Consider the following 26,279-nt stretch of genomic DNA (forward strand, 5'->3'; position numbering starts at 1 on the left):
TGGCCTGTACTCACTGAAAGTTTGTTAGTGCAATATCCTCAGTGTGCAATGGCGTGCCCATAGTTTGAGAGGGGGTACGTATTCTTTTTTTGGAATCAGTTCTAATTTTGACATCTTTTCCTGCCTTTGACGTTCTTTTTTATGGGCCTTTGTGTACGTCACTGACTGTGTGTAATATAATGCTTTCATTTGCACAGATTACCAATTGCCTAGGAATAAAGCGAGGCGTGAGTTTAAGGGCAAGAGGCTCGAATTTGAGGATGAAGCAGGAAATACTTTGAAAAGGGAAGAAAAGCATCGACAGAATGCGAGAATTGGGAGGAGTAGATCTGCATCAGAATCGAGGACAGAGTAAGTAGTTGTTATGAAACGTTTTTGTCTGCATAAAGGTTGAGGCACTAGTTCAGATTTCCGTGTAAGAGCTGCTTCTTTTTGTAGCACTAATGTAAAATGGTAGTGTCCAGGATATTTGAAAAGAGGGGAAAGGTTACTTACATACAATATTTTCTGGCTCCGGTACCCTTTCCTACACCCTCGATTTTTCGCACATTTCAAATATTCTCGTTACAAAAATTAGTTCTTCATAATAAACGATGTTTCTAAATAGCGCGGAAAGTATTTTTTTAGATCTACGTGCTACGAAACTTACGTTTTTTATGAAATTAAAATTCCTTGCGTAACGTCAAAAAGGTTTTTCACAACTTTATGATGGCGAATTATGCATTCATGTCACAGGCGCAAGTCTGAAGATTTCGGATCATCGATTTATGTCACTTTTTCTTTTTATGATTGACTTGTGCAATAGTAACATTTGCGATTACGATATGTTATTTGTGTGATATATTGGCGGATTGGACATTTCAGACATTCGATTTCATTTATGAGACTTCAGAAATTGGAAATAATAATATGGCGGAGAAATCTTGACTAGCGTTGTCCATGATTAGTGGTTATGCAGTGTTGCAACCTTCTTCATAGAAAAATACCTACTTTCGTGTTACTGATTTTGTATTTTTTTCCAGGTTCGAAAACCCCACGAACCATGCACGGATAGACCCACGAACCATTCATAAATAGCCCACGAACCATGCACGGCAAGGTTAGGTTAGGATCTGTTAGGTTAGGAAAACATAGTTAAATTTGTTTTTCGAAATTAAATTTTTTTCGGGTTCAAAACCCCACGAACCATGCACGGATAGCCCCACGAACCATTCATAAATAGCCCCACGAACCATTCATAAATAGCCCCACGAACCATTCATAAATAGCCCCACGAACCATTCATAAATAGCCCCACGAACCATTCACGGATAGCCCCACGAACCATTCACGGATAGCCCCACGAACCATTCACGGATAGCCCCACGAACCATTAATAAATAGCCTTAGAGATACTGGGCGAAAGGGGGGTTATAACCCCCATCAACCTCACATTGAGCACGCCACTGATCCTGTGAACGTCATGTTGTCGCAAGTTCGTAATCAGAAATGAACAGTAACTCACATTTATTTACGTTCTAGAACTGTTACACAGTTACAAAACCGCGTATTGGAAACACTGACCGCTTGTTACGTCATGAAACGCTCGCAAATATTTGGTTCACGTAGTAGACGGACATCAAGAGAACAGCTTTCGTGCATCGGAGTGACATTAATGTCGAAAATTACATGATTTACCGGCAAAAAAATTTCAACGAGGTGAAAACAAACTTCCAAGTCCTTCCTAAAGTATAAATAAACCCATTTCAGAAAGTACTTTCTCCTGTAAAATTGAAGAAATACGTTTTGGGGATACGAAAATTTTACCGCGACTTCTAATTTTTATGATGAAGGGAGTGGAGGTTGGTATTCTGTGGAAAAGGACAACAAGGACTTTCAACGTAGGAGTTACTTCATTTTTGGACTTACAAATTGAACTTCGACCCACAATTCAATACCTGGCCTTGGTAAAAAGAGGTAAGTTACCTTCTTTGGTTTAATTATAGCCTTCATTTTTTGTATCTTCGTGTGTCAATGCGGAAACAGTGAGAAATGGGGCCGCCGTAGCGGTAGGGGGCGGTAAGTTAATTACCCCAGGGGCGGAGCCCGGAATCAGTGGGAAATTTTGACTCAACAATTTCAAACGACAAAATCGCAACTTTAAACGGCTGTACAGTCATAAATACTTATTTCCGCGCTCCAATTTTTTTTTATTCACAAATAGGATCACATAACCTTCATAATGAAAAAAAATTTTCAAAATTCGAGGGTGTAGAATAGGGTACCCGACCCTATTTTCTTAGTAGTCAACCCTCATTTTACCTCATTTTTTCCTGCCTTCGATTTCCTACTTGTTTTGGGAATACTGGAACAAAGAGGAAGGGGGTTATGAGCCCCACAAATCCCCCTTGGGCACACCACTGGTAGTGGGTAGGTTAGAAATTTTGTTGTAGTTTTAGCCAAAATATGTAGATTTTTCATTCTACTCTATAAGTGTCCCTGATTGTTTCACAATGTCATAAAGGCCTATATAGTTGCATTTGAAAATTATTCTTTACCTGTATCTGTGCCGAAAAATATTGTCAGTATTTGGAGACTGAGGCTCTGTCCGAAAGGTACAAAGTACAGACTTGAAGTATGGTCTTCGCAGAAGTGACGTCACCTAGTACAGTTCGAAAGTGCCAAGAACAGAAGTACGCAAGTGCACAGCTCGCACTGCAGATGGTTGGTGACTAGGTCATGTGGTTTCCGCACTCATTCATTTGTTTAAAATCACGGAGGTAGAAAGCCAGCGACACAGGTAGATATACGTTATGTGCCAGGAAGTTGTTGGTTATAGTTCTTCTAATGTGCGGAAATGTATGTGTACGAACATTTGAAAATTCTATGCGATTTCTATGGTGAAAAATAAGTGTTTAAAACGAGAGGAAAACAATGAGTACTCAGTTATATCCAGTGATCGTATTTGGCGCTGCAGTCTAAGTGCAATTCGAAAGGCATGTACTTCCAGTCCACGACTTGGACTGCACTCCCAAGACCATACTTGGAGGAGATGCTCGCTTCAAGTACTGTCTTGCACCTTTCGGACACTGCCTGTACTTTACTTTACTTGCGTTATCTTGATAAATTCAGAATGGTGACCTATAATATTCTTCTCTGTCTCTTTTAGGTCTACAGATACCTCTAATGGGGCAGACAGCATGAAAAAGGTTTCAAGGGTAATACCTAAACACAAAAGGCGGTCAAAGGTAAGTTATTTATATATATATATATATATATATATATATATATATATATATATATATATATATATAATTAATTGTCCTATATAGCTTCTTTGTTATATCTCTGGAAACGTGCACCACCTGCTTGGTTGCATATTAACACTTTTCTTGTGTCATGAGGGACTATAAGCATTGACTGCTTTTGCACTTATTAGGTTGAGAATTTTTGTCTATTTGTCTTCTATTCCTATATATATTAAATCATAGACTTCGTTTTAGTTTATTGCTTGATGCTTTGAACATAAAAAATGCATATTCTTAGTTTCTATAAATGCCTATTTTGAGATTTAGTGCCTGTTTGCAAACTCTTGTCATTGCTTTATTGGTATTTTTGCTTATTCTTGCTTACTTTAAGTGCTTTTGACTTCCCTCACGGTAGACAGGCCAGTACCCAAAGGAGGAGCAGAGGAGGGCCATGCCCGCCCCCTAGAGCCATAAAAAATATGTTGATGGTTTTTCAAATTTTGCTTGAATTTAGATTTTGTCCTTGCGTAAATGAATAGGTTGTTTCTGGACAGAGGCAGGCTCTAGAAGTCTGCGGTCTGCAATATTGGGCTATTTTAGTTCTATAACCATTGATGCAAGGCTATTAGACGTTCCAATTTAGTCGGGACAGTCCATTCCTTTTAATCCATGTCCTGACTTTTTCGTCTCGGCTAGGACACTACTAGCTATAAAGGAAGAAAGACTTTACGCCACTACAGACATTGTGCTGGTTATGTAGAAATTTTATAATACATTTTTAAAATTGTCTGAACGAGTCAAAAACAGCTGTTTCAGATTCAACAAATAGGAACCCCTTCATTGTTGAATCAACTTTAATGGTTTCTTCCATTACAGTGTCACTAATGTTTCACATAATTAGAATAGAGGGGAATTTTCTATACTCTTTACATTATGGAAGAAAGGTTCCTCAATGCCTGCAATACAAAACCAACCTTATAAGGGGCATTTCACTCTCCACCTGCACCACAAGGTCTGTGATCCCTTTTGCCACCCAACATCAGGGTTTTTTCTGCAACTGATGCCCATTCTGCACTCAATGGCTTAGATTTTGATTTATTGATTGAGTTGGTGTTTTAAGTCCACTTTATGCACAGTATGGCTAATCGGGACTGGACCTGCAGTTTAAAGTGGAATCCAAAGCACTATGTGCCTCCACCGGGTATCGAACCCCTTGATTACAAGGCGACAACGCTACCACTGCGCCATCAGGGAGGCCTCAATGGCTTAGGGTTAATTAATATTATGTAAATAGGGGAATCCACTTTGCAGCAGAATAGTTGCTAGATTTCTGGGGCAAAAAATTGCCTGAAGTACTTTTAACATATTGTTATTTGTCCAGAACACTCAAGACTGGCCCCCCCTGAGAGCCTGCTTTGTCCCCCCTGTGAAAAATACAAAACACATTTCTACCTGGAATTCTCACTAATCTTTACAATTATATCTTGTATTACTCTAGCAACATAAGACATTTATTGATTTTGTGATTTATGAAGGTGTGTAGGATTCCATATAATGTCGTATCAGGATTGGGGGAAAAGTTTCCTTCCAGATTCAGATTTCGTGAAATGATTTCGCAATTTTCAAAGTTCAATTTTGTAGAACAGTTGTGACATTTTGAGTAGTCTTGTATTAGAGGTGCCTAATGTATTTGGATGTTTTTCTTGGATGTGTTGCTATGAAGTTTGAACAGCATAATTTTTTGTATCCCAAGTCTACCTTTTGGTAATAGTGATTCATGTGATAGAGAGAGGGAGTGGATATTTGATTTTTGTTACTTAGCGTTGCTTCTCGCCACATCTAGCTAATCGTGACAATAAGTGTAGATGTGAAATTTATGATGAGGCACTCGCAAACAGTGTTGCAATCACAGGGGGGCAGGGGCATTGTCCCCCCCCCCAATCTTGGAAGGAAGTCCAATCTAGGGGGGGGGAGCACACATTGAAGTAAAGAAGCCTGACTAGCAGACTCTAAGAATAGCAAGACAAATGGATACTCAAGATTTAATTAGTTTTAAAGTATTTCTTGGGTCATTCCATGCCAAACCATCCAATGGTGGTTGCATGACCATTTTAGAAAAAATTCATTTTTAGTACATAGGTTTGTACATGTTTCTAGATATCAAAACCAATGTTAAAAAAAAATATTGTCTTTAGGTCTCCTGGTTCAGCCATTTTTCCAACATGGCGCATGGCTTTTTTTGCTCATCTAGCAGTATACAGAAACCTTAATATCTCAAAAACCATTAAAGCTAGAGACCTGAAACAAAATTCATTTTGTAGCTAATGAAGTATACTTCCTATGATATTCAAGTATGTTTTGCTTGAAATTGCATCGTAAGTACGAAAATTATGGTGGAAAATGGGGTAACAATAGTTAAAAAATTGCATTTTTAAGCCCGATTTTTTTTTAATGAAGGGGTCTAGTCTAAGGCTTGACATTTTTTTCACGTGTAGACCTACCTACAGGGTGTCTGCAAATAAAATATCAGTGCTTAGAAATGCACCCCTTTTTTACAGTATGGGCTCAAACATGGCCGTTCATTGAATTTTGACAGTTTTCGGGGTTAAATATCTCAGATGGGTTCCCTTTAAAAATTCTGAAATTTGGCACATAGGAAGCCCTTCATGAACCTAACTCACAGTAAAAATCTCAACTTTTAGATTTAACTCGTTTTGGTCAATATGAGGTAACGTATGTCACCTAACTTCTGACGTTGTAAAGTAAGGTTAAACTACATTCCATACTTAGAATAATGAAGTCTTTTCTTTTTCTTTTTTGAATTTGCGTTAAATAAAGGCTCCGAAAATATAGTAACATAAGGTTTTAATACTTGACTTACCAGAAATTGAAATTACAATGTAAGACAATTGAAAATCTGCGAAATCTTATTGCAAAAGGTTTGATTTATTAGGTACCCACGACCAGTTGGTATTGTCAGCTCCAGTTTCCTATTCATTCTCTTTGTTAAATCAGGCAGGATTCTTTGTTCTTTCACTAAGTTCCTAAGTAAATTATCAGAAACCTTCAGTTCATCACATATTTTTTCTTGACCAAGTGGTAGCAATCAAACTGATGATTCTGACCTTTTCAACATTAGTTTTTTGCTCATTTACATTTTTCTTATAATTTCAATTATATGATTGTACTGGCCACGGAAAGAATTGTCACACATGCTTTCTTTTTCTTCAGTTTTAATACTTAGTGAAAAGCAACTTTCCAGTTTCCTTTGCACTCCTTGTAGGATGTGAATAGTTTTTCGAGCAAGATCACTTTGTTTTTCTGCAATCAACCTCCTCAGTTTTGAAACATTAGATGCATAAAAAACAGAACAGACTTCATGCATTTCCTTTAGTTTTCCTTGGTTTGGCACAAAGACATGATTTCAATTCTGGCATTTAAGTGAGTCACTTTCTCCACATATGAAACTTTTACCCCAACATGTCAGGCATATTGATTTAACTGGTATAAGGCTTTCTTGACACTTTTTTACCTTACCTTACTTAACCTTTTATTTAAGTGGTACTTCTGAAGATCACAACATACTATACCATATAAAAAGCTATATTTAATGGTATTTGCATATTGTCTCTAAGCCGTACACCTGTAGTCTTGACCTAAGAAGTGTTATCATTTTCACTGACTTTAAGATTAGTTAGGTCTTTGGGAACCTTACCAAAAGGGTATTTATGACAGTCCTCTCCAGTTAAAAATATTACAGAACACTCCATTTCCTGTCACAGATAACGAACATTCACAAGTCACTACTCTCGGCACATTAGGCAAAGGAAGAATGACAGCAGAGATTGTACATGCACAGATCAATTCCAGGCTTGCCTCACATCCTATCAAAACATGTCTCTGAATCTTCTGCTGTGCATGACTCACATCTATTTCAACGAATGTCTTTTCTTGGAAGAAAAAAAAAGTGGAAAATAAAGGAAACAAAAGATAATATATTCTACCAGCTTTGACACTCCAAAATAAATAGCCTACTTTTAGTTGAGTGCCCAAGGAGGGGTTTGTGGGGGTCATAACCCCATACCTTTGGCCTAGTATTCCATAAACAATTACGTCAAAGGCAGGATAATGTGGCAAATACAGGGCTGTATACTAAAAAAGTATATGTAACCCCCTCCCTTCCCTTTCGAAATTCCTGGGCATGCCACTGCCTATCTTAAGCTGCATGTACTGCTACATTGATAAAAATATGGGGGAAGCTCAGTTTTGGAGCTGACAATACCAACTGGTCATGGGTACCTAATAAATCAAACCTTTTGCAATGAAATTTTGCAGATTTTCAATTGTTATACCTTGTAATTTCAATTTATGGTAAGTCAAGTATTAAAACCTTATGTTACTATATTTTCTGAGCCTTTATTTAACCCAAATTTAAAAAACAGAAAGAAAAGACTTCATTATTCTAAGTATGGAATGTAGTTTAACCTTACTTTACAACGTCAGAAATTAGGTGACATACGTTAGCTCATATTGACCAAAACGAGTTGAATCTAAAAGTTGAGATTTTTACTGTGAGTTAGGTTCATGAAGGGCTTCCTGTGTGCCAAATTTCAGAATTTTTAAAGGGGACCCATCTGAGATATTTAACCCCGAAAACTGTCACAATTCGAACGGCCATGTTTGAGCCCATACTGTAAAAAGGGGGTAAATTTCTAAGCACTGATATTTTATTTGCAGACACCCTGCAGGTAGGTCTACACATGAAAAAAATGTCAAGCCTTAGACTAGACCCCTTCATTAAAAAAAATCGGGCTTAAAAATTCAATTTTTTAACTATTGTTACCCCATTTTCCACCATAATTTTCGTACTTACGATGCAATTTCAAGCAAAATATACCTGAATATCATAGGAAGTATACTTCATTAGCTACAAAATGAATTTTGTTTCAGGTCTCTAGCTTTAATGGTTTTTGAGATATTAAGGTTTCTGTATACTGCTAGATGAGCAAGAAAGCCATGCGCCATGTTGGAAAAATGGCTGACCCAGGAGAACTAAAGACAATATATTTTTTGAACATTGGTTTTGATATCTAGAAACATGTACAAACCTATGTACTAAAAATGATTTTTTTCTAAAATGGTCATGCAACCAAATATTTTAAAATTGGTTGATTTGACATGGAATGACCCTCTTGCATTTTTCTTCCAGACGGCTAAGGGTACTTGCAGGGGGCACAGAGGAGCAATTGCCCCCTCGATTTCAAATTTTATACAAATAAAAGTACATTTCGTAAAATTTTCTTGCTCGCTTCACTCGCATACGCATAAAAAAGATAAGCTACATAGACGTGTGTTATGATATCCATTTCATAAAAGAAAAGTTAAATCTTAACCCTGACTGTTTCCATGATATCATTTCCATAGCATCTTATATATTGCTCTCAGAATTTTAAACGGCAGTAAAAATAAATGACATTTGCAACTGCGAAGCTATCAATGGGATTGCATACATTGACAGAAGATGCCATATTTCGATTGCTTGTAATATCGAAAGAAGAATTAGACGAGCAAATAGTGACTGAGAAAACTTGCTTGCCTTGATGTCCTGTACAGGCTGTGAAAGTTGTCGGTGCTATCAGGCGGCACCCTATGAATATAGGTTCAAGAAAATGACAATTCATTGTCTGTAGCAGACGTCTGTTAAAATACCTCATATATCTTAAGCCATTCTGTGACTGGCAGAAATCAGTATCAGCATAAAAAAAGCCCTGATATTTGGGGTTTGTATGCTTCTGCTCAAAAAGTGATTGCGATAAGCGTCCCAGAGACCTTGTGCCGCGGAAATGAGGTAAGGCGAAGGAGGCCCCTTATATCCTTCGGTTTCGTACCATAGTCATTAAGGAAGGTTTTTTTCATAATGTAAAGAGGATACAACATTTCCTTCTATAAAACTTGATATAAAATATTAATGATGACACTGTAATCCAAGAAGTCATTGATCAATCAAGGGATTCCTATTTGTTTTTCGGGTGTCAAACATGTATTTCAACAACACAATATTTATCAAAATGATTAACGTAACCAGTAGGCAAACATTGTCTGTAATGATGTAAGAGTCTTTCATTTGAAGCAAATAGAATCCATGGTGGAGTAAGGGACCCATGTTTTAATGTTTTAGCAAGTAGGCCTACAAAAAATGTATTACAAATTTTTACACAATTCATCAAAGTGTAGATAATATGTAACCATTATTACTTAATTAATTTGATTTTTCTTGCATAGCACAACACAATGGTGTTTTTGGATTCTAGTTAGATTCCTTTGTACATAAAAATATTGCATACTGGAAACTAGAGGAAATAATTATGAAGCATGTTTTTTAAAGGGCTCCCTTAATCAGTTCTGCAGAGAGGCCCAAAGCTGTTGGTACATATTAATCATCTATTAACATTATTGACCTGTAAATATCAAGTAGATACAGTCCCCTATTAGCCTATTTCTGTTAAACTTTATATTCTTTGGCAATATGGAAAGGTCAGTATCGAAATATTGCTTTTTGATGTTGATTGAAGTTTTTTTGTTCGTTGGAGTTTCAAGATATCATTCCTTTTCTGTTACTTATCTCTTTTTGGGGGGGGGAGTGCCTCTGTGTAACCTGCTATATCTGCCAATGCGACACAATATATTAAAAATTTGCCCCCTCTAGGATTGACTTTGCCCCCCCCCCCACACTCAAAGAATTCCTGGCTACGGGCCTGTCATACGAGCCATTGAAAATGGCATTTTGTATCATCCCACATGTATGCAACCCCATTTAATAGCTCCTTGATTGCCACTGGCATTTATTTTTACTGTCTAATAAGATTCTAAAATCGAAAATACACCATAGAAACAATATTATGCCAGCAGACACACTGCCAGGGTGAAGTCACTTAGCTGTTCCCTTTAAATAATTTATTTACAGGGTTCGGACTAACTCCAAAGTCCTGGACAAGTGGAGGAGTCAGGAAAAGAAGGCTAGGACTGAGGTCATTGGAAACAAATGATTTTTTTTTTTTTAAAAAAAACAAGCTTTCAAAACCTAGAAATGTCAGGAGAATTAAATGATTTTTGCTTGGCAGAATTTGTAACCGGAAACACGTTTAGTTTTATCTTCACAAAAATCTTCCTTTTTGGGTAATATTGCTTATAAAAAAAGTTTTTTAATTTATTTTAAAAAATGTTCAACAAACATGATTCATTTGATTAACTTACAAAGTTGAAGTGCAAATCTTATTTTTTAGCATGTTAAATCATTACACAGTTATGTAAAATACCTGGAAAACTCAGGTACTTTGCAAAGTTGGTGTGACGTGTGAGCCCTCATCTATCAACCCCAAACACATGTGTTGCTTTTCATGGCCTATTTGAATTGTTTGTATTATGCATACATGTAGTCTACCTGTATCACACAATTTTTCTTTTCGCTCTCTGACAGAAACAAATGTCAGGGTCAACTGCAAATATTTGCCATGTGGTTGCATACATATGGGTTAGAAAATGCTGTTCTTCAACATTCCGTAGCAATGTTGACATACATTCCCTCCCTCCCTCCCTCCCTCTAGAAGTAAAGTCTATAATTGTACTGCTGGTAAAGATAATTAAGAACAAGTTTAAGTGAAAGAGCATCGTCATATAAAATGTGGCCTTTCCAAGTTCTGTTAACTACGTCCATCTTATGTCAAATGCTTTGCTGATACTCTTCATGCAATGTATTATGATAATTTTTAATCGCCCATTTTCATCATTCTTTGTGCCTATAAATCTGCATCCAAGTTATTAGTTTTAAGCATCACAGAAAGGGGCGATTACCGAGGGGATCAAACTGGTCAGTGCCTTAAATTGACATTGTTTTTTAAGTTAGATGATGGGAAAAATTTATTATTTTGATAGTGAATAACAGAAATAGTTGTTTACTATTCCAACAGAATAAACAAAGTAAAAATTGCATATAGAGCGTAAAATACAGGGATGAGATCACAACTTCATTTTCCTTATCCTGCCACTTAATTCAAGCAATACAGGCTCCACGAGTTTTCAAAATTCCAAAAATTATAATTATGTGAGAGGTCACACAATGTAAACTTTATGAACAAAGTTTTCCCATGATTTTTGTGACATGGAAATGTAATAACAAAATACACTGGCTTCCTAGACCCCATTGTGAGACTACACTGCAGTAGTTGGTCCTGATTTCCTCCTTATTGACAATAATGCCCGTTCCCCTTGAGCCAACATCGTTGACGAGTACCTGGAAAGTGAGGGCATTTCTCGTATGGAGTGGCCGGCATATTCCCCTGACCTTAATCTCATTGAAAACCTTTGGGATGCCCTCGGGCATGCTGTCTCTGCACGCTTACCTCCAATGGCCATTGCTCGCATCTGCGATGGTTGATTACCTCATTGAAAGCATGGAAAATTGTTGTAAAGTTTGTGTGAAGGTCCGGGGTGGTCACATACCATATTACTGTAAGTTTTGTTTTGTTTGCCTTTAAACATCATTATGTTAATGACCCAAATGTGACGTCATCATATAACTTACGAAAAGTAAATATTTTTTCATCTTTTGTACACAATTCTTGTTTTCTTTAATGCATAAACACATTTGCTACCTTCATGTGCAATTTTGTGTTAATCGAAGCTTTACTTTTCCATTTTTGTTGATTTTACCAACCTGTTTAACTTTTGGAAGAGTGTTTAGAATAACTGTGTATCTGAGTATATTAAATGTATAAATATATAAACAAACTAACTAACTTGGTTTTACTGGATTATCAGTCACTTGGTGAATAAAAAAATAAATATTTTCTGAAGGCTATAATAAAAATAGGCAATGAATAAGTTAATCATTAATTTATAATAATTTAAATTTTATTATTACTGTAACTATTCAATTTCATGTCATCCACCTGACTGTACAAAAAAGTTTTGGCAACATTACACAGATTGCTAAGTTTTAGGTGTCAATGGGATTGCCATATACTATATTTGCTCAAAAAATGAAAATTTAAATCAACCTTATGATCAGTTAGAGTACTTATGTCAAATCCCAATGCTTAAGTTATCACTCCCCTCTTCCTTCCCAACAACTACTCAATTTTCAAATACCACTGGCACTAAGCTATTGAGAGGTTCTTTCATCATTGGTGTTTACAATATAGTTTGCTTAATTAAGAAAAGAACCCTAGCTATGATTTTTTTTTTAAAAAAAAGGAAAACACCTTTTTCATTGCTGTCTTTTGAAAACAAAGATGTGAACATGCAATTCTTTCATTCTAGTCCCTTGATGGTACAATCAGTCGGAACAGGGACAAGTTTATGTCTTTTGCGGAACATGTTAAACTGTTCGAAAAAACTCCTCCAAGATTTAGATCATTATCCAAGAAAGGTTTGTATACATTTTGTTCCTTTTTGAAGGTTAAGTATATAAAATAAATTAAGACCAGATTAATGAAACTTTCAACAACTAGACTAGTGTCAATCTTTAAGATTCTTCTGTACATTTAAATCCTAAAGAAATTACTCTTGTTATAACTAGACCTGGGCATAAATGTCCTTTTGCGCTATCTTCTACACTTACTATGACATCATTAATAAAACCTCATTGTGGTGATACATTTTTATAAAAGAATTTAAAAAATACATTGTTCCCAATGTTTGTGTATTACTTTTGTTCATAAAAACATAATGGTAATGAAGATGGGGGCAAAATTCACTTAACGGGCCTATCAGGCACCTCCTTTGGATGTGTGTTCAGGACACTCATGTCAGTGTATGATTGGTTGGTAATGATGGTATTTTTTGTAATTATTATAATTAATATATTACTGCGCCTATGTAAACTAAAAGAGCATCATGAAAGATTAATGTCGTTTTTTTTAGGTTTAGTGAAGGTTAACATTTTTCAGTGAGAATTAAAAATATCATTAACAAAATAAATCTAGTAACTATGCATGAATGTATGATCGTATATGAATATATCACAGTATTTTTCTGCAACTGTTGTGACTAAGGGCATCTGGAAGGAATAGGGGGAGGGGATGGCAAAGGGGAACCATGACCCTCCTGGAAAATACCTAAATATACAGTGCTTTTCATGGTCAAGTCACCCATGGAGGGGCGGCCAGCATGCCAAGCAGTGAGAATGCATCTGCCGGCAAACTGGATGCAACATCAACATAACTGGAACCACTAGCTATGTAATGAAATAAGCTTGTACAATTAAAATCTTGTTACAAGAGGTGTTGAAAATGTTGTCCTCCTGCATCCACACATTTACGGCATATTTTTAGGAAATTTTAACTATCGTGCATCAGTTACTCTTCTGAAGTTGCCTCAATTTCTCTCCTGACATTTAAAAGCTTGGTAGCTCGCACACACGCGTCATGGAAATGTCTGTTTCTCATGCAAGGCACCAGAGGGATTTTTGAGGAGCATTTCCAATCGTGCTCCAACATTGTCATCTAATTTCTCCTCAGTAAGACCACACCATTTTATGCTTTGCTTTTTATCCAGAACCGATCCTGTTTCCCTAAATTTGTTCGTTTTCGAACACTGGCTCTCTCGAACAGGAACGTCTGGGAATTCTGCTGCAAAACTCCTAACTTCCCTATAAGAATTTGTAAGTGTCATACATAAAAAATCATTGTTTAAAATTGTACACACAGCATGGCATTATTAGAATGCAGAACAGCACCAGTAATAAATAAACTAAAACAAAACAATTTAAGGCAGTTGTTGACACTTTAACACTTCACAAACACCAGCTATCTGGCTACTGTACTGAAGCACTGACACGTGCAGAGAGAACAAGGGTATTCTAAGGTCAGCATAAAGCTGTAGGTCTAAATGCTAGCAAATACACTCACTAGCCGCATCCATTGGCGATTTGACTGTGAAAAGCACTGTATATTCCACGCATATAATTTTATTTGTCAAGGTAATTTGCATTGCTTATTATTACAAGGAAGACTGATAGGGGGGGCATCAGGAATGCAGTTGTTTTGAAGGGTGTGACACTGTTTTATTGGAAAAATTCTCTTCTGTTGCTCCTTCCTTGGAAAAGACCTTGCAGACGTCCCCCCTCCCTTTTAACATGCTGGCTGTAAACGTGACTTTCTATGCCTCCTGATTAACTTTTTATTTATATCTATTTTAAAATCTAAACACAGTAGATATTTGAAAACCCCTATTGTTCTACTGAAAACAGTAGACTGAATTTTCAAGGTAACTTCTGATATATTTAGAATGTTGAATTACTATTGATGGTAATAATTTTGTTGAAACAGATGCAGCCCGAGGGCCGCCACCTTCAAATAAGAAAACTAATGTCATGATGATTACAACCCCAAGATCACCCAAGTTGCGAGCGCTTGCTCGAAAGAGGAGTATCAGTGTTCTGTCTTCAGAAGATAGGGATGCAACAGAATTGAAGAAAATTCGAAAGTAAGTTTTTAAATCATGGTAGCTTATAATACTACAAATTCTTTCACAAAAAGTGCTGACTTGATTGTAATTTAGCATGCAATGTTAATTGAACTTTATCCATTGTCGACTATCACAACTTTTATTTATTCTAACGCTTTGTTTTGAGAGAGCATCTCTCCTCTCATCTCATCTTCAGGTAAACACTTTCTTTTCCTTTTTACCAGTGGTGGGGATTGAACCTATGACGAACTTGAGATTTACTATGAATCCAGTGTCCTAACCTACTTGAGTGCCTTCCCCAGGAATTGATGCTACTTGCTAAATTTATTAATTTTATTTCCTGACTGGCAGGGGAGGGACATATTTGCTTGAAATCTACACTGGAATTTCTTGTGGGGCCTGGGCTATGTAAGTTACTTTGATTTTTCTATGTCCAATTTGAGTTGTCCTCCGTGGGTGTGTGGTCTAAGACACCTAGCTTTGGACGGTGACTGCAGGACGGCATGGGTTCGATCCCAGATTCAGTCTCTGGCACTGGCGTATGCTGGGTTTAAAACCTGGGCTCTCTCTTTTTATCATAATGTTCAAATGGGAGACTCTTTTTCATTCAATTTCTTGGATTTTAAGGTGATGTGACATTGCGATTAAAATACATACATAACAATTTACTAAGAATTATAAAAATATCACTGTGTCATTAATATAAAAACGATAAGGAAAACATTTCAAATATTTCATGATTATTTATAAAATATAGAGGTCCATATTGTGAAATATTTATGTAGGCCTACGTGCGACAATAAAATATACGCGTATAATAAATTTCTTACCTTGAATATTTAATTTGAACAGGAACTCCATTCTGGCAACCTCTGTGGTAAAATGGTTATTAGCACAGCGAACTATGATGCCAGGGGTCCCGGTGTCAAATCCAGGCATGGACATGGGTATTCTTTGTGAATGACCCTTCATGAATTTCATCGTATCGTCACACATTCTCATCATCGCAATTAACTAAAGTGGCAGAAGAGCAACACAACAAATCAAATCCATTCTTCTCTTCTTTGCGATGCCAGTGGCCTGCATATCCTCACGATTTGAAGTTTATCCTCATGCAAAAGCAGAGTAAATATTTTCGGCAATAGTTCGTTAATTATGTCATTCATTTTCGTTCACTACACGACGCAGCACAGATCATTCAAAACATATATACTAATTCACTCACTCAATACACATAAGAAAATCCACACAGTAAGAAACCTAATTTTCTTAAACTTCCTTCAACGGGATTTCCACTCGCAAAATGCCCTTTGTCATCTCCGGCCAGTCAGTCTACCTCAGCCAGTCATAAACAAAGCACCAGAGGGGTTGAAAACGACATTGGTTGAAGGTCAGTGGCCTGTGAGTTCTGCATGTGTTCGATGGGACAGTGTTGTTTTGGCCTAGAGGACAAATTCCCTATCACATGCCAGCCACTCTTTTTCCCGTTCCTGTAATAGTAGTTTAGTTTCAAAATTTCCCTTACCCCGGAAAATCCCATGCTGGTTAGTGCATTGGCATCGCTGTAAGGTTTTACCGCCATTGTAAAACGAAGAGTTCCCTGTCTAAGAAGCCACTACAAATACGTCACAGACCACCCCCAGGCGCTGGTTGGGGAAGAATAGAACCGCTGAAGTCTGGTGGTAGTTTTAAAGCAAAGGAGTCCATCCTCATGTATAGAGCGAGCACAAGGAAAACAAATCTTGGACGAAAATCCCCACGCAGCCTTTTCTTCCGTTGAGCTCGGGCCATAAGGAATCATGGTCCACTCGCCCCTTCCTCTAGTCGCTGGAGTACGGTGCACAGGAGTCGCGGGTTTTATACTATCATTTTTTCCCACGGTCGTTGTTTGAGAGTGAAGCATGAGTCACATTTGATAGTCTATTATTTTCTGTATTTAATCTGGGCTTCGGCGATAGCCTAGGTAGCCTACAATATACGCGCCTGGTCTCTGGGAATTTTCAGCCTGTGTATAGGGCTTGTGGCAACCCACCATCGTGAGGAAATTGGGGAGCTTCGAATGAGTAAGCATAATCCGGTTGCGAAGACCTACTACAACGGCTGGGGATTCGTCGGGCTGACACCCCCCCCCCCCCCACCAGACTATTCCAATCCTAGTTCAAGATCCCCATGCTTAGAGGTGATGAAGGAAAGCGTGGGAGGGAGACTGGCAGCCAGTAGGTAAGCCAAGGCCCTTGATGGGCTGTTACACACAGGATTATTTTTTATGTCCAATTTGATTCTTTGTGCAGTTCTTTAATGTTGCTCCATTGTATTTCATGTGATTCATTCCATACATTAATGGCTATTTTTGATCTTTCTATTTCTTACCTTAACTATTGTAGAACCAATATTTAAATTAAACCAGCATTTGTTATATATACACATATGTAATGTGAATTTATGAAAAGAAGGTCTTATCAACTTCATCTTCATGTAGAAGATCTAAAGTGAGGATGAAATAGTACAGATATTCATATAAACTATTTATATTAAATTTATTAACATAATAATAGCAGATATGAAATAACCTGAATATTGTTAGGTATTTCAATCAGTTTCAATCAGATGTGTTGTCAGTGATTGAACAATTTTTGAAACATGAAATGTAAATGTTCAAAAAAATCATGAAATTGACTTTATATTGCTATTGGAAGGGGCTATACAACCATCCCTGACAGGAATTAAAATTTGCATTTGTACCGCACAATGTAGTTTTGTGAGTATATTTTTTGAGGACTTTAAGTGGTATATATCTCCCCTAACACCAAACCCCCCAATATTTTTTTTTCACTAAGGCCCAATTTATGGCCATATTGTTTCTAAATTGTCATACACTCCCCCTAAATATAAACTTACACACCCCTGATGGAACATTTTGGATAAACCCCTGGCTGGGCCTGATCTAGAAAGCCATTATGGAACTTTAAACCTTGCCAAATGGAAAGCTACTTGGCACACCTTGACCCCTCAAAGCTCACAAAGATTATAAAAGTTTAGTTTAGAAGGAAGGAAGATTCCATAATTGAAATATAGAGCAGACTGTGATCTCTTTACAGACACATAATTTCTTAATCATACATGTTTCACTCTACTTTTACCTGTTTCAATTTGTTTATGATAACAAGGTCGAAATCTTGGAAGATTGAAAGTATTTTACCACACTGATGCAACTTTACTTTGTGATACATAAGCACAGAGCAGTGGCGTTCCAAGGATATTTGAAAGGGGGGAATTACATACACTTTTTCTGGTAGTTAGCCCTCATTTTGACATCTTTTCCTACTTTTGTGATGTTTTTGTTAGGAATACTGGACCAAAGTGTGTGGGTTATGACCCCATCAACCCCCCTTGAGCATGCCACTGGCACAGAGATGTACCTAGGTGTACTTTGCATTTAGTTAATTTTGTTTTTTGGTGTGGGGTAACTTTATTACTTGTATGCTGTTCAAAAAACTTACTCCAAAATGCTATTTAAAGCAATGTCCTTTTTTTATTTAAGGAGTGGAGCTAATCCAAAGTCTATTCCTGTGAGAGCATTTTCCAAAACCACTGTACCTGAACCATTTAACCTCAGTGGAATGCAGAGAAAGGTAAATTGTTGCAGTTGTTTTATTTCATTTATGTAGTATTTTGATTCAATGCATCATTAGGTTGGTTTCTATTGTAGTGTGTGTGTGTCAGGTGCAAAATCATTTAAGACTGGTGGGGGGGGGATAAAATTTTAATCTACAAACCCCCCTTGCCCACAAACATACATAAATTATACGACATACATATTTATAATGTTGTTATTAAAAGTAAAAAAAATGCTAAATTAAAAATATATTATTAATTACAAAAAAAAGAAATAAATTTATCAGATATTATAAAGTAGCAAACTACTTCCTTTACTAACTGGTTAAAGATGTTAATAAATTATGAAATAGTTGAAGTGGCTTTATTTTGTGTAAGTTTTTATTTAGATTTTGCTTTATGTTAATATAAATTAATTATATTTCATAGTTATTATTGTTTTGTATTCTTGTTTTACTTTTATTGTGATTATTGATGTAGATTTGTTAATGATCTCTTGAGAGAGAAAAAGCATTGAACACTCACAACTACACTAATTTGTGTATGTTTTTGATATTATTCTTAGTACAGTACAGTATATTTGAAATTAAAGTAATTGCTTATGTTTTGTTTGTTGTAATAAAAAACTACCTCCCCCGGAAATTTTTGGTGGGGGATTTTTGTTGATGGCAAGATTGTTGGTGGAGGGGAAATCCCCCCATCCCCCCAGGATTTTGCACCCTGGTGTGTGTGTGTGTGTGTGTGTGTGTGATGGTGTGTGTATGTGTGTTTGTGCACGCATGCGCAAAAAAGAAAGGAAGGAACAAGACGGGTGAGTAATGGAACAAAACAATAAATACTTCCATCTTTGTATACATAGGTACACTCACTCTCTCTTTATCTCTCTTCTCTATCTCTCTTCTCTATCTCTCTTCTCTATCTCTCTTCTCTATCTCTCTTCTCTATCTCTCTTCTCTATCTCTCTTCTCTATCTCTCCTCTCTATCTCTCTTCTCTATCTCTCTTCTCTATCTCTCTTCTCTATCTCTCTTCTCTATCTCTCCTCTCTATCTCTCCTCTCTATCTCTCCTCTATATCTCTCCTCTATATCTCTCCTCTCCTCTCTATCTCTCCTCTCCTCTCTATCTCTCCTCTCCTCTCTATCTCTCCTCTCCTCTCTATCTCTCCTCTCCTCTCTATCTCTCCTCTCCTCTCTATCTCTCCTCTCTATCTCTTTTTCTCTTCTCTCTCTCTCCCCGATTATAAGTTTGTCAGGATGAAAACACTTATGTACGAAAATTTTACATTGTGCTCTGTTGGGACCATGAGTGTTGATGTACAGGGTGGTCCAAAACTGTGGAGACACCCGAATTAAAGTTGAATGACATACTATTCTGCAAAACTAGCATTGTAGGTTTGTAATAGGGGTGGAGGAAAATGTTATAGGACATATGACGATGACAGTGACAAGGCTAATGTTTATGTTCATAAGGAAGTTCATAAACAGAATATGCAATCCTTGTCATCCGATAACTAACTTTGGACAGAAACTGTCTCACAATGTTCCCATAGTGTTCTGGTGTTCCTCCCTACTGAAAGAAACTTTGTAAAAAGTACCTTCTTTCGTAAGCAAGGATGAAAAAACCTGTTCATTTAACAAATCCAAGTAGCCCTAAGCATTTAATGTTCCGTCGATGGAAAATGGACTAACCAATCGTGTTCCACACAGTACGCCACACCATTAACTTACCAGCATTAACAATTCAGCTTTGATCTGTCGAAAATGGGTTATCAGATAAAAAGCATCGAATATTCTGATTTATGAACTTCCTTTTGAACATTAGCCTTGTCATTATGAAGGACTTTTCATTCAATGGAAGCATCACACTGTAATTGTTTGTGACAACCATTCATAATGCACAGCTATTCGTGGATGTATCAGATTAAAATAGTGTGCAATGGCATGCAAACTTCTCTCCCTAGATGTCACTTTGATCTTGATGCATTCCCGATGCACTAAAAAAAATTTAAAGGCATTTTTCTAACACCTCGAAAAGGAGCAAATTGGTACAAGAATTCAGTCATAACTTTTTACTGGTTAAAGATACATCGAAAAAAAAACTTCACCATTGCATTTCTCGTGAAATTATATCCTGATTTGAGATATCACCCCCTTTCCTATTTAAAATTCTGAAGTTGAATTCAAGATGGCGGCCATCATGCCCTATAACATTTTTCCCCACGCCCATTACAAACCTAGAATGTTAGTTTTGCAGAATAGTATGTAATTCATCTTTTATTCGGGGAACCACCCTGTATAATGCAGAAACGTGTAAAATTTTGGAACTTAAAATCGGGTTTCCACTTTATATAAATAGTGCTCAAAATGAGTGGGGATGGTACCCACCAGCTATGAAAATTTATGCAAAATATCCTCCAGCCAGGGCCGCCATTATGATTGAATCTTTTATTCACATAAATGTCTTGTGCAGAGGTGATCATGCTAGAATAAAAGAAACAAACAAAAGGAAACCCATATTAGTGATAGATACTTAATTTACAATAAGCTTACTTAGTGTGGAAAAGGGAACTAAGGTTTCAAATGGGGACCACAATTCTGTTGTGAAAAGATCTTTCAAGGAGAAAATTTCTGCCGGAACACAGTTCTATCAGTTTCCATATTATTTGAGAGGGTAGATGCACTGTGATTCTTTGTGCAGAAGGTGATGTGCTACCGCCATGCTATTGCCGAGAGATAAAAAGAGGAAGGCACAGGGTTGGGAGAATTGTCAGTCAGCATATTCCCATTTGTGCGAAACAAATCCCTAGCTGAAATATATAAAATAAAGATCTGGAGATACTATTATTTTGCATCCTCAAAACTACTCCCATTGAAGGAGTGTTCTAAGATTTTGACAAGTTTCGAGCCAAATAATTTTAATTTGAAACGGTACGACTTGCAGCTTCCATCCAAGTATTACATGTACAATGTACATGAAAATCTGTGATTTTTTTATGGGTACTACAATGGTCTCTGAATACAAATATTCTGCAAATTCTGCATATAGTGTTTCTTTATCTTCATCAGAGAGCTCCTGGAGTACTGCTGCATGATCATGTGATTAATATAATCTTGGCTGGCAGGAAACATTCCTGCACATGGTACAGAGTGCCACCTAAGGGGGACTGATCTCTTCAGAGGTGTGAAGGCACTCCATATAAAAGGCGTGAATGCCTCTGTGTTTTTGTGAGAATAATAATAATAATAATATATCTTTATTGAGCGGGCGAGGTTCAGCGTATGCTGTTCTCCCACCTAACCCTTGTCAGAATACAGTCTACAGTTACAAACGGTATATATATCCAATAAGAAGAAAAAAAGAAAGAAAAAGAAAACAAAAATAATAATAATAACAATGATAATAATAGTAAATAATAATAATCAAATAAGAACTGTAAAGATACAATTAATGAGTATATGTATACACAAAAATGAAAAAATACATAAAACTAAATTCTAAATACAATTTTAAGTATATACATATATATAGGCACACACACACATGTACACATAAGTACATATTTGTTAATGTTTGATGGTGCAAGAATAGAAATATTTGACATGAAGTAATATCAAATTCTTATATTGACATTAGTACATTGTGGGATGTATTTTTATTCGTGTGTGCTTCTAGATTCAAACTGTTTACATAGTAGATAGTCCTTTGCTGTGGATTTAAGAGCATGCAGTGTTGATTGGTTAGTTATTGTTATGGGCAATTTATTCCAGGTTGAAACTGCATTTACCAAGAATGATGATTTGAAGGAGGCGGTACCGTGATGACATGTAAAAAGTTTGTTATGCCCTCGCGTGAAGTGTGAGTGTATTTGAGTGCCTACTTTAAGTTTTCTAAATAGATAATCTGGTTTACTTACTTTCAAAATTTTGTTTATGAAGGTGATATAGTGCAGATGCCTTCTTCTGTCCATTGTTAATATTTTCTTTGTGTTCAAGTGAAACAGGATATGTTCATATTTTCTTATGTTCAATGCAAATCGTATACAAGAATTTTGCATCACCTGAATTTTCCTTTTATCTCTGACTGAGACCCCAGGACCATAAACTACATCACAGTAATCAAAGAGCGTAGATAGGTTACCTACGGCCTTCCTGCCAGGTAAGAGAGAATTTAAAATTTTATAAAAGGTGGCACAGAGTGCTGCTGCACTGGTTTCAGAGGGTTAAAAAGTCTTGCAAAATTTCAAGTCTTTATGTTTCAATTATTTGTTAATCTGAAGTAACCTACTGGCAAAAATATGATATGTCGTTACTAACCATGTGACCTTGTGTTGAATAAGCCAATATAACTCTGTGAATGATACTGGATGCTTTTGCTTATCATTGTCTCCATCTTCGGAATATTGACAGGATGATCCTTCAGTTTTTAACTTCACTGCAAGTCACAAGAAATGTTGTTTGAGCGTTCCAAGAAAGCATCCACATCCAGAGAAAAGGAACATCAATAAAAGAAAAACAGACCAGGTATGTGTGGAAAATTCAAGACATTTATGCTCGTAGAAAAAGACACGTTCATTTTTCCTTGCTTTAAGGACAAAATGTATTCACTTCCTTGATGGCTGCATGTGTTGAGTAGACTTAGATCTTACCACCAAAGGTTTCGGATTAGTCATGGACTGGGCATGGGTGCCTCATCTGTGTCCTTTCATCAGTATCATTTAATCGCCATTCACCCTTGTGGTGAGTTGCTTGGACTAATGTTTTAGAGACTCATTCTGTCTCAATCTTCACGGTTGAATATTTATATAGATATATGTAGGAAGTCTCTGAATTCAGGATGTGCTTGGGAGGAAGCAGTAAATAACATTACAATCAATAATTTCGTGACTGGCCATATAGTACATTTGTGGTGCACTACAGAGGATAGGTGCGGCAATGAGATGGTGCTTTGGCACTTCTGCTTTCATCTCCGCTAGAGGTAGTTGCTTGTATGCCAAAAAGTCACTGTTGTGAAGGGTGGGTCTGGTGCAGGGCATATTCAGCTGTTAAATCACTAAAACTACTGCTAAGAGCTCTCTCTCTATCTGGCCCACCTCGCCAAACAATTCCACTTAGTTCTATAGTAGGACTACAGGCAAAAGAGCTTGCACAGACCTGAGACTCCAGTGCGTTGTCCTCCTGCATGGGGGGAAGGAGCAGAGTGGAACAGGCTTCATTACGGCACTAGTTGAATGGATGAAGGCAAGGTGCTTGAAGACTTTTGGTCGAAGGTTGTTTTCGTTGTGGTAACTGGCTCTATATTAATGCATATGTGCTTAGGGTAGGAGGGTCAGGTTTAGAGTTCTTAGCAATAAGTTTTAGTGACTGTTACCAGAAAATTGTGAAAGTAGTTGCCTATGAACAGTGGAAATTGAGAATGTTGTAGTTTGCAACAGGCAAATGCCAAATTGCTGGCCCCTGTGGTGGAGTGGCTAGCACATCATGCTATGATTCCAGGGATCCTGGGTTTGAATCCCAGCCTGGGCATGGGTATTTGTGAGTGTCCATTCATCAATTTCATCATATCATCACTCATCCCCATCTTTGCAAATTAGCCAAAAGTGGCACAAAAAGTGAAGTAAAATAAAGCAAATAAATCAATCAATCAAGTGCCAAATTCTGCCAAAAACTAGGCAAATCTGCCAGCAAAACATTTCAGATGCTCAGGCAAACACATGGCAAGGAAGGCTTGGGCAATGTGCTGCATTTAAGTGGCACAAACATTTTCCACAGGGGAAGGAGGGAGAGGGAGGGAGAGATAGATAGCTAGAGTTTGAAAGATGATGAGTGTACTGATCAGCCAAGAATGGTCACAACTGAACTCAAGATTCAAGAAGTTGCAATGATCTTGCATGCCAACCACTCCAAAATGATAGATGGATGATACAGCAGCAGCAGGGATTGGACATGGATTCTTGTAACATGCTGCAACAAAACTAGCATGGAGCACGAAACCTTGTGGAAATCTTGCTTGTAGCTTGTCAAAGTCTATGGCAAGCTTGATACAAGCATGATGCAAACTTGTTTCAAGCTTTCTCCAATTTTGCTTGTTTACTTGATTCAAGCTTGATGCATGCTTACGGCTTGCCATTATATGCTTGTGGCGGGGTGTCAGGGGTGACCTTCCACGTAGTACACCCAAATGTCAACCTCACTTCCACATTAGTACACCCTGGACTGAAGACTAACGAGGCTCTGGCGAATGACCCCATGGCCAGTATAATTTTGTTTGTATTGTCCTGTTCTTTTGTCCTTATGTGTGCTGAGTGCCCCTTTACAGCCTCAGCTTTTAACAGAAGTCAGAACATTTTAAGATTTTTAATTACGCAACGTTAGAGTTGTTCTTTGTAATGATAAGGGGCTGGCCCCCGTATAATGTGACGGGAGCAAAATAGCCTAAGTGCTGACGCTCCCACAATTTGAAAATCAAATTCAAAATTCGATATATGCTTGCGGCAAGCTTACTGTGCTATCTGGCTACTGTTCATTAGATACCCTGTGGTGGCACATAGTAGTTCGGATTTCACTTAAAACTGTAGGTTTAGTCCCGATTAGCCTTTCTCTGCATAAAGTGGACTTAAAACAAACTCGCTCACAGTCCATGAAATTATTGACTTTTGTAGTATCATTGGTGATGTCTGGAGACCTGCTGTAATACGGCATGTACTAGAATGCAAGGGACTATTATTTTATGGTGATCTAGGCTCCACAGTATCCGAAGTAACCAGACTTGAAACTTAGAATAGTCAATCTAACAATACTTGTAGACACGTTAAGTTTGAACAAGTGTTCTCGGGTTACCGATTTAAACTGGCTGGTATCCCAAGAACATTTGTCCGAATCACATCACCAGGAAAGCTAGAATTCCTACCTTAACTTCCTTTCTAACTGCCCCAAGTCTATAAAAAGAGGTACAGTCAAGACATTGGTTCATAGGCAAGCACCATTTGTAAAGCAGAATAAGACCTAAACAAAATAAATAAAAACAAGACACACTGTGGAGACCTCAAAGCAAATAATTAACCCACACACAATAATAAACCACATACTCCAGAAAAATCAGTGATCACCACCCACATCGTATCATAAGTCTGTGGAGCAAGGCCACACATAACTGAAAAGATTAGGTGGTGCATAGCACTGCATGTTGCTGCAAATGGCTGGTATCTGCACTCACTTTCCCTCTCACCAGTTCATTGGTTGAGCACTCTCGGGTCATTACTTGCGCATAGACTTGTTTTCATTCAATCGCTCAAGATTCCTAGAACAGAGTATACATGCCATTCCAGGAACACCCTTCATTCCAATTAAACCAAAACTATTTTCAATATATGTGAATGTTAGATCAATTTGTAGGTAAAAAGTTAGGAACCTCATGTTGATTTGAGGATATTTGATTAACTTAACTGAGACTGTAGCTAGCAGAAGGTTCCGCAAGTGTGTGTGTGTGTAAATTCAGTGAATAGTCAGGTGTAGAGCCCTGTTGTCAATTCTTCACCCCTGTTTGTGATGGGTTAAGGACAAAAGAAAGGTCAGTTTACCATTTGCGTTGAATGGCCTACAGCCTGCCAGTAGTAGATGACAGAATCTGGCGCTTCACATGGTGTTCAGTTTGACAACAGAGCACTCATTGCCCAATCATGCAGAAGAAAGCTGAACTACTTTTCTAGTTGTTATTCCATATATAGAGATAAGTTTTAAATCATAGAACTAATACAAATTTAGTAGATTGATTTACTTTACATTGCTTTTTAGCCACTTTTGGCTAATCACGAAGATGAGGATGAGTTGTGTGATGAATTTGGCAAAGGGACACTTGCAAAGAATACCCATACCCAGGACTTTTGGCATCGTAGCTGTGTTAACCATTTCAGCAAAGAGGTCAGCTTACAAATTTAGTTTTTATAGAATTAACCTGTAAATTTACTGTAAAAA

The 26,279-nt window shown here is 37.2% G+C and overlaps 1 protein-coding gene across 2 annotated transcripts in view; it reads left to right on the forward strand.

The window, feature by feature from the left end:
• The window catches only part of LOC145988259 (targeting protein for Xklp2-A-like), a 104,299-nt gene that overhangs the window by 55,263 nt on the left and 22,757 nt on the right, over nt 1-26,279 (forward strand). For both annotated transcript variants that reach the window (XM_083123126.1, XM_083123125.1), the window contains exons 4-9: nt 198-351; nt 3,149-3,227; nt 12,546-12,654; nt 14,555-14,711; nt 18,235-18,325; nt 22,716-22,829. In XM_083123126.1, coding sequence (XP_082979252.1) covers nt 198-351; nt 3,149-3,227; nt 12,546-12,654; nt 14,555-14,711; nt 18,235-18,325; nt 22,716-22,829 — 704 coding nt within the window. The remainder of the gene's footprint in view (nt 1-197; nt 352-3,148; nt 3,228-12,545; nt 12,655-14,554; nt 14,712-18,234; nt 18,326-22,715; nt 22,830-26,279) is intronic.

This window comes from Lepisma saccharinum, chromosome 5, assembly GCF_977018435.1.
Source record: "Lepisma saccharinum chromosome 5, izLepSacc3.1, whole genome shotgun sequence".
In the NCBI taxonomy this organism is placed as follows: domain Eukaryota; kingdom Metazoa; phylum Arthropoda; class Insecta; order Zygentoma; family Lepismatidae; genus Lepisma; species Lepisma saccharinum.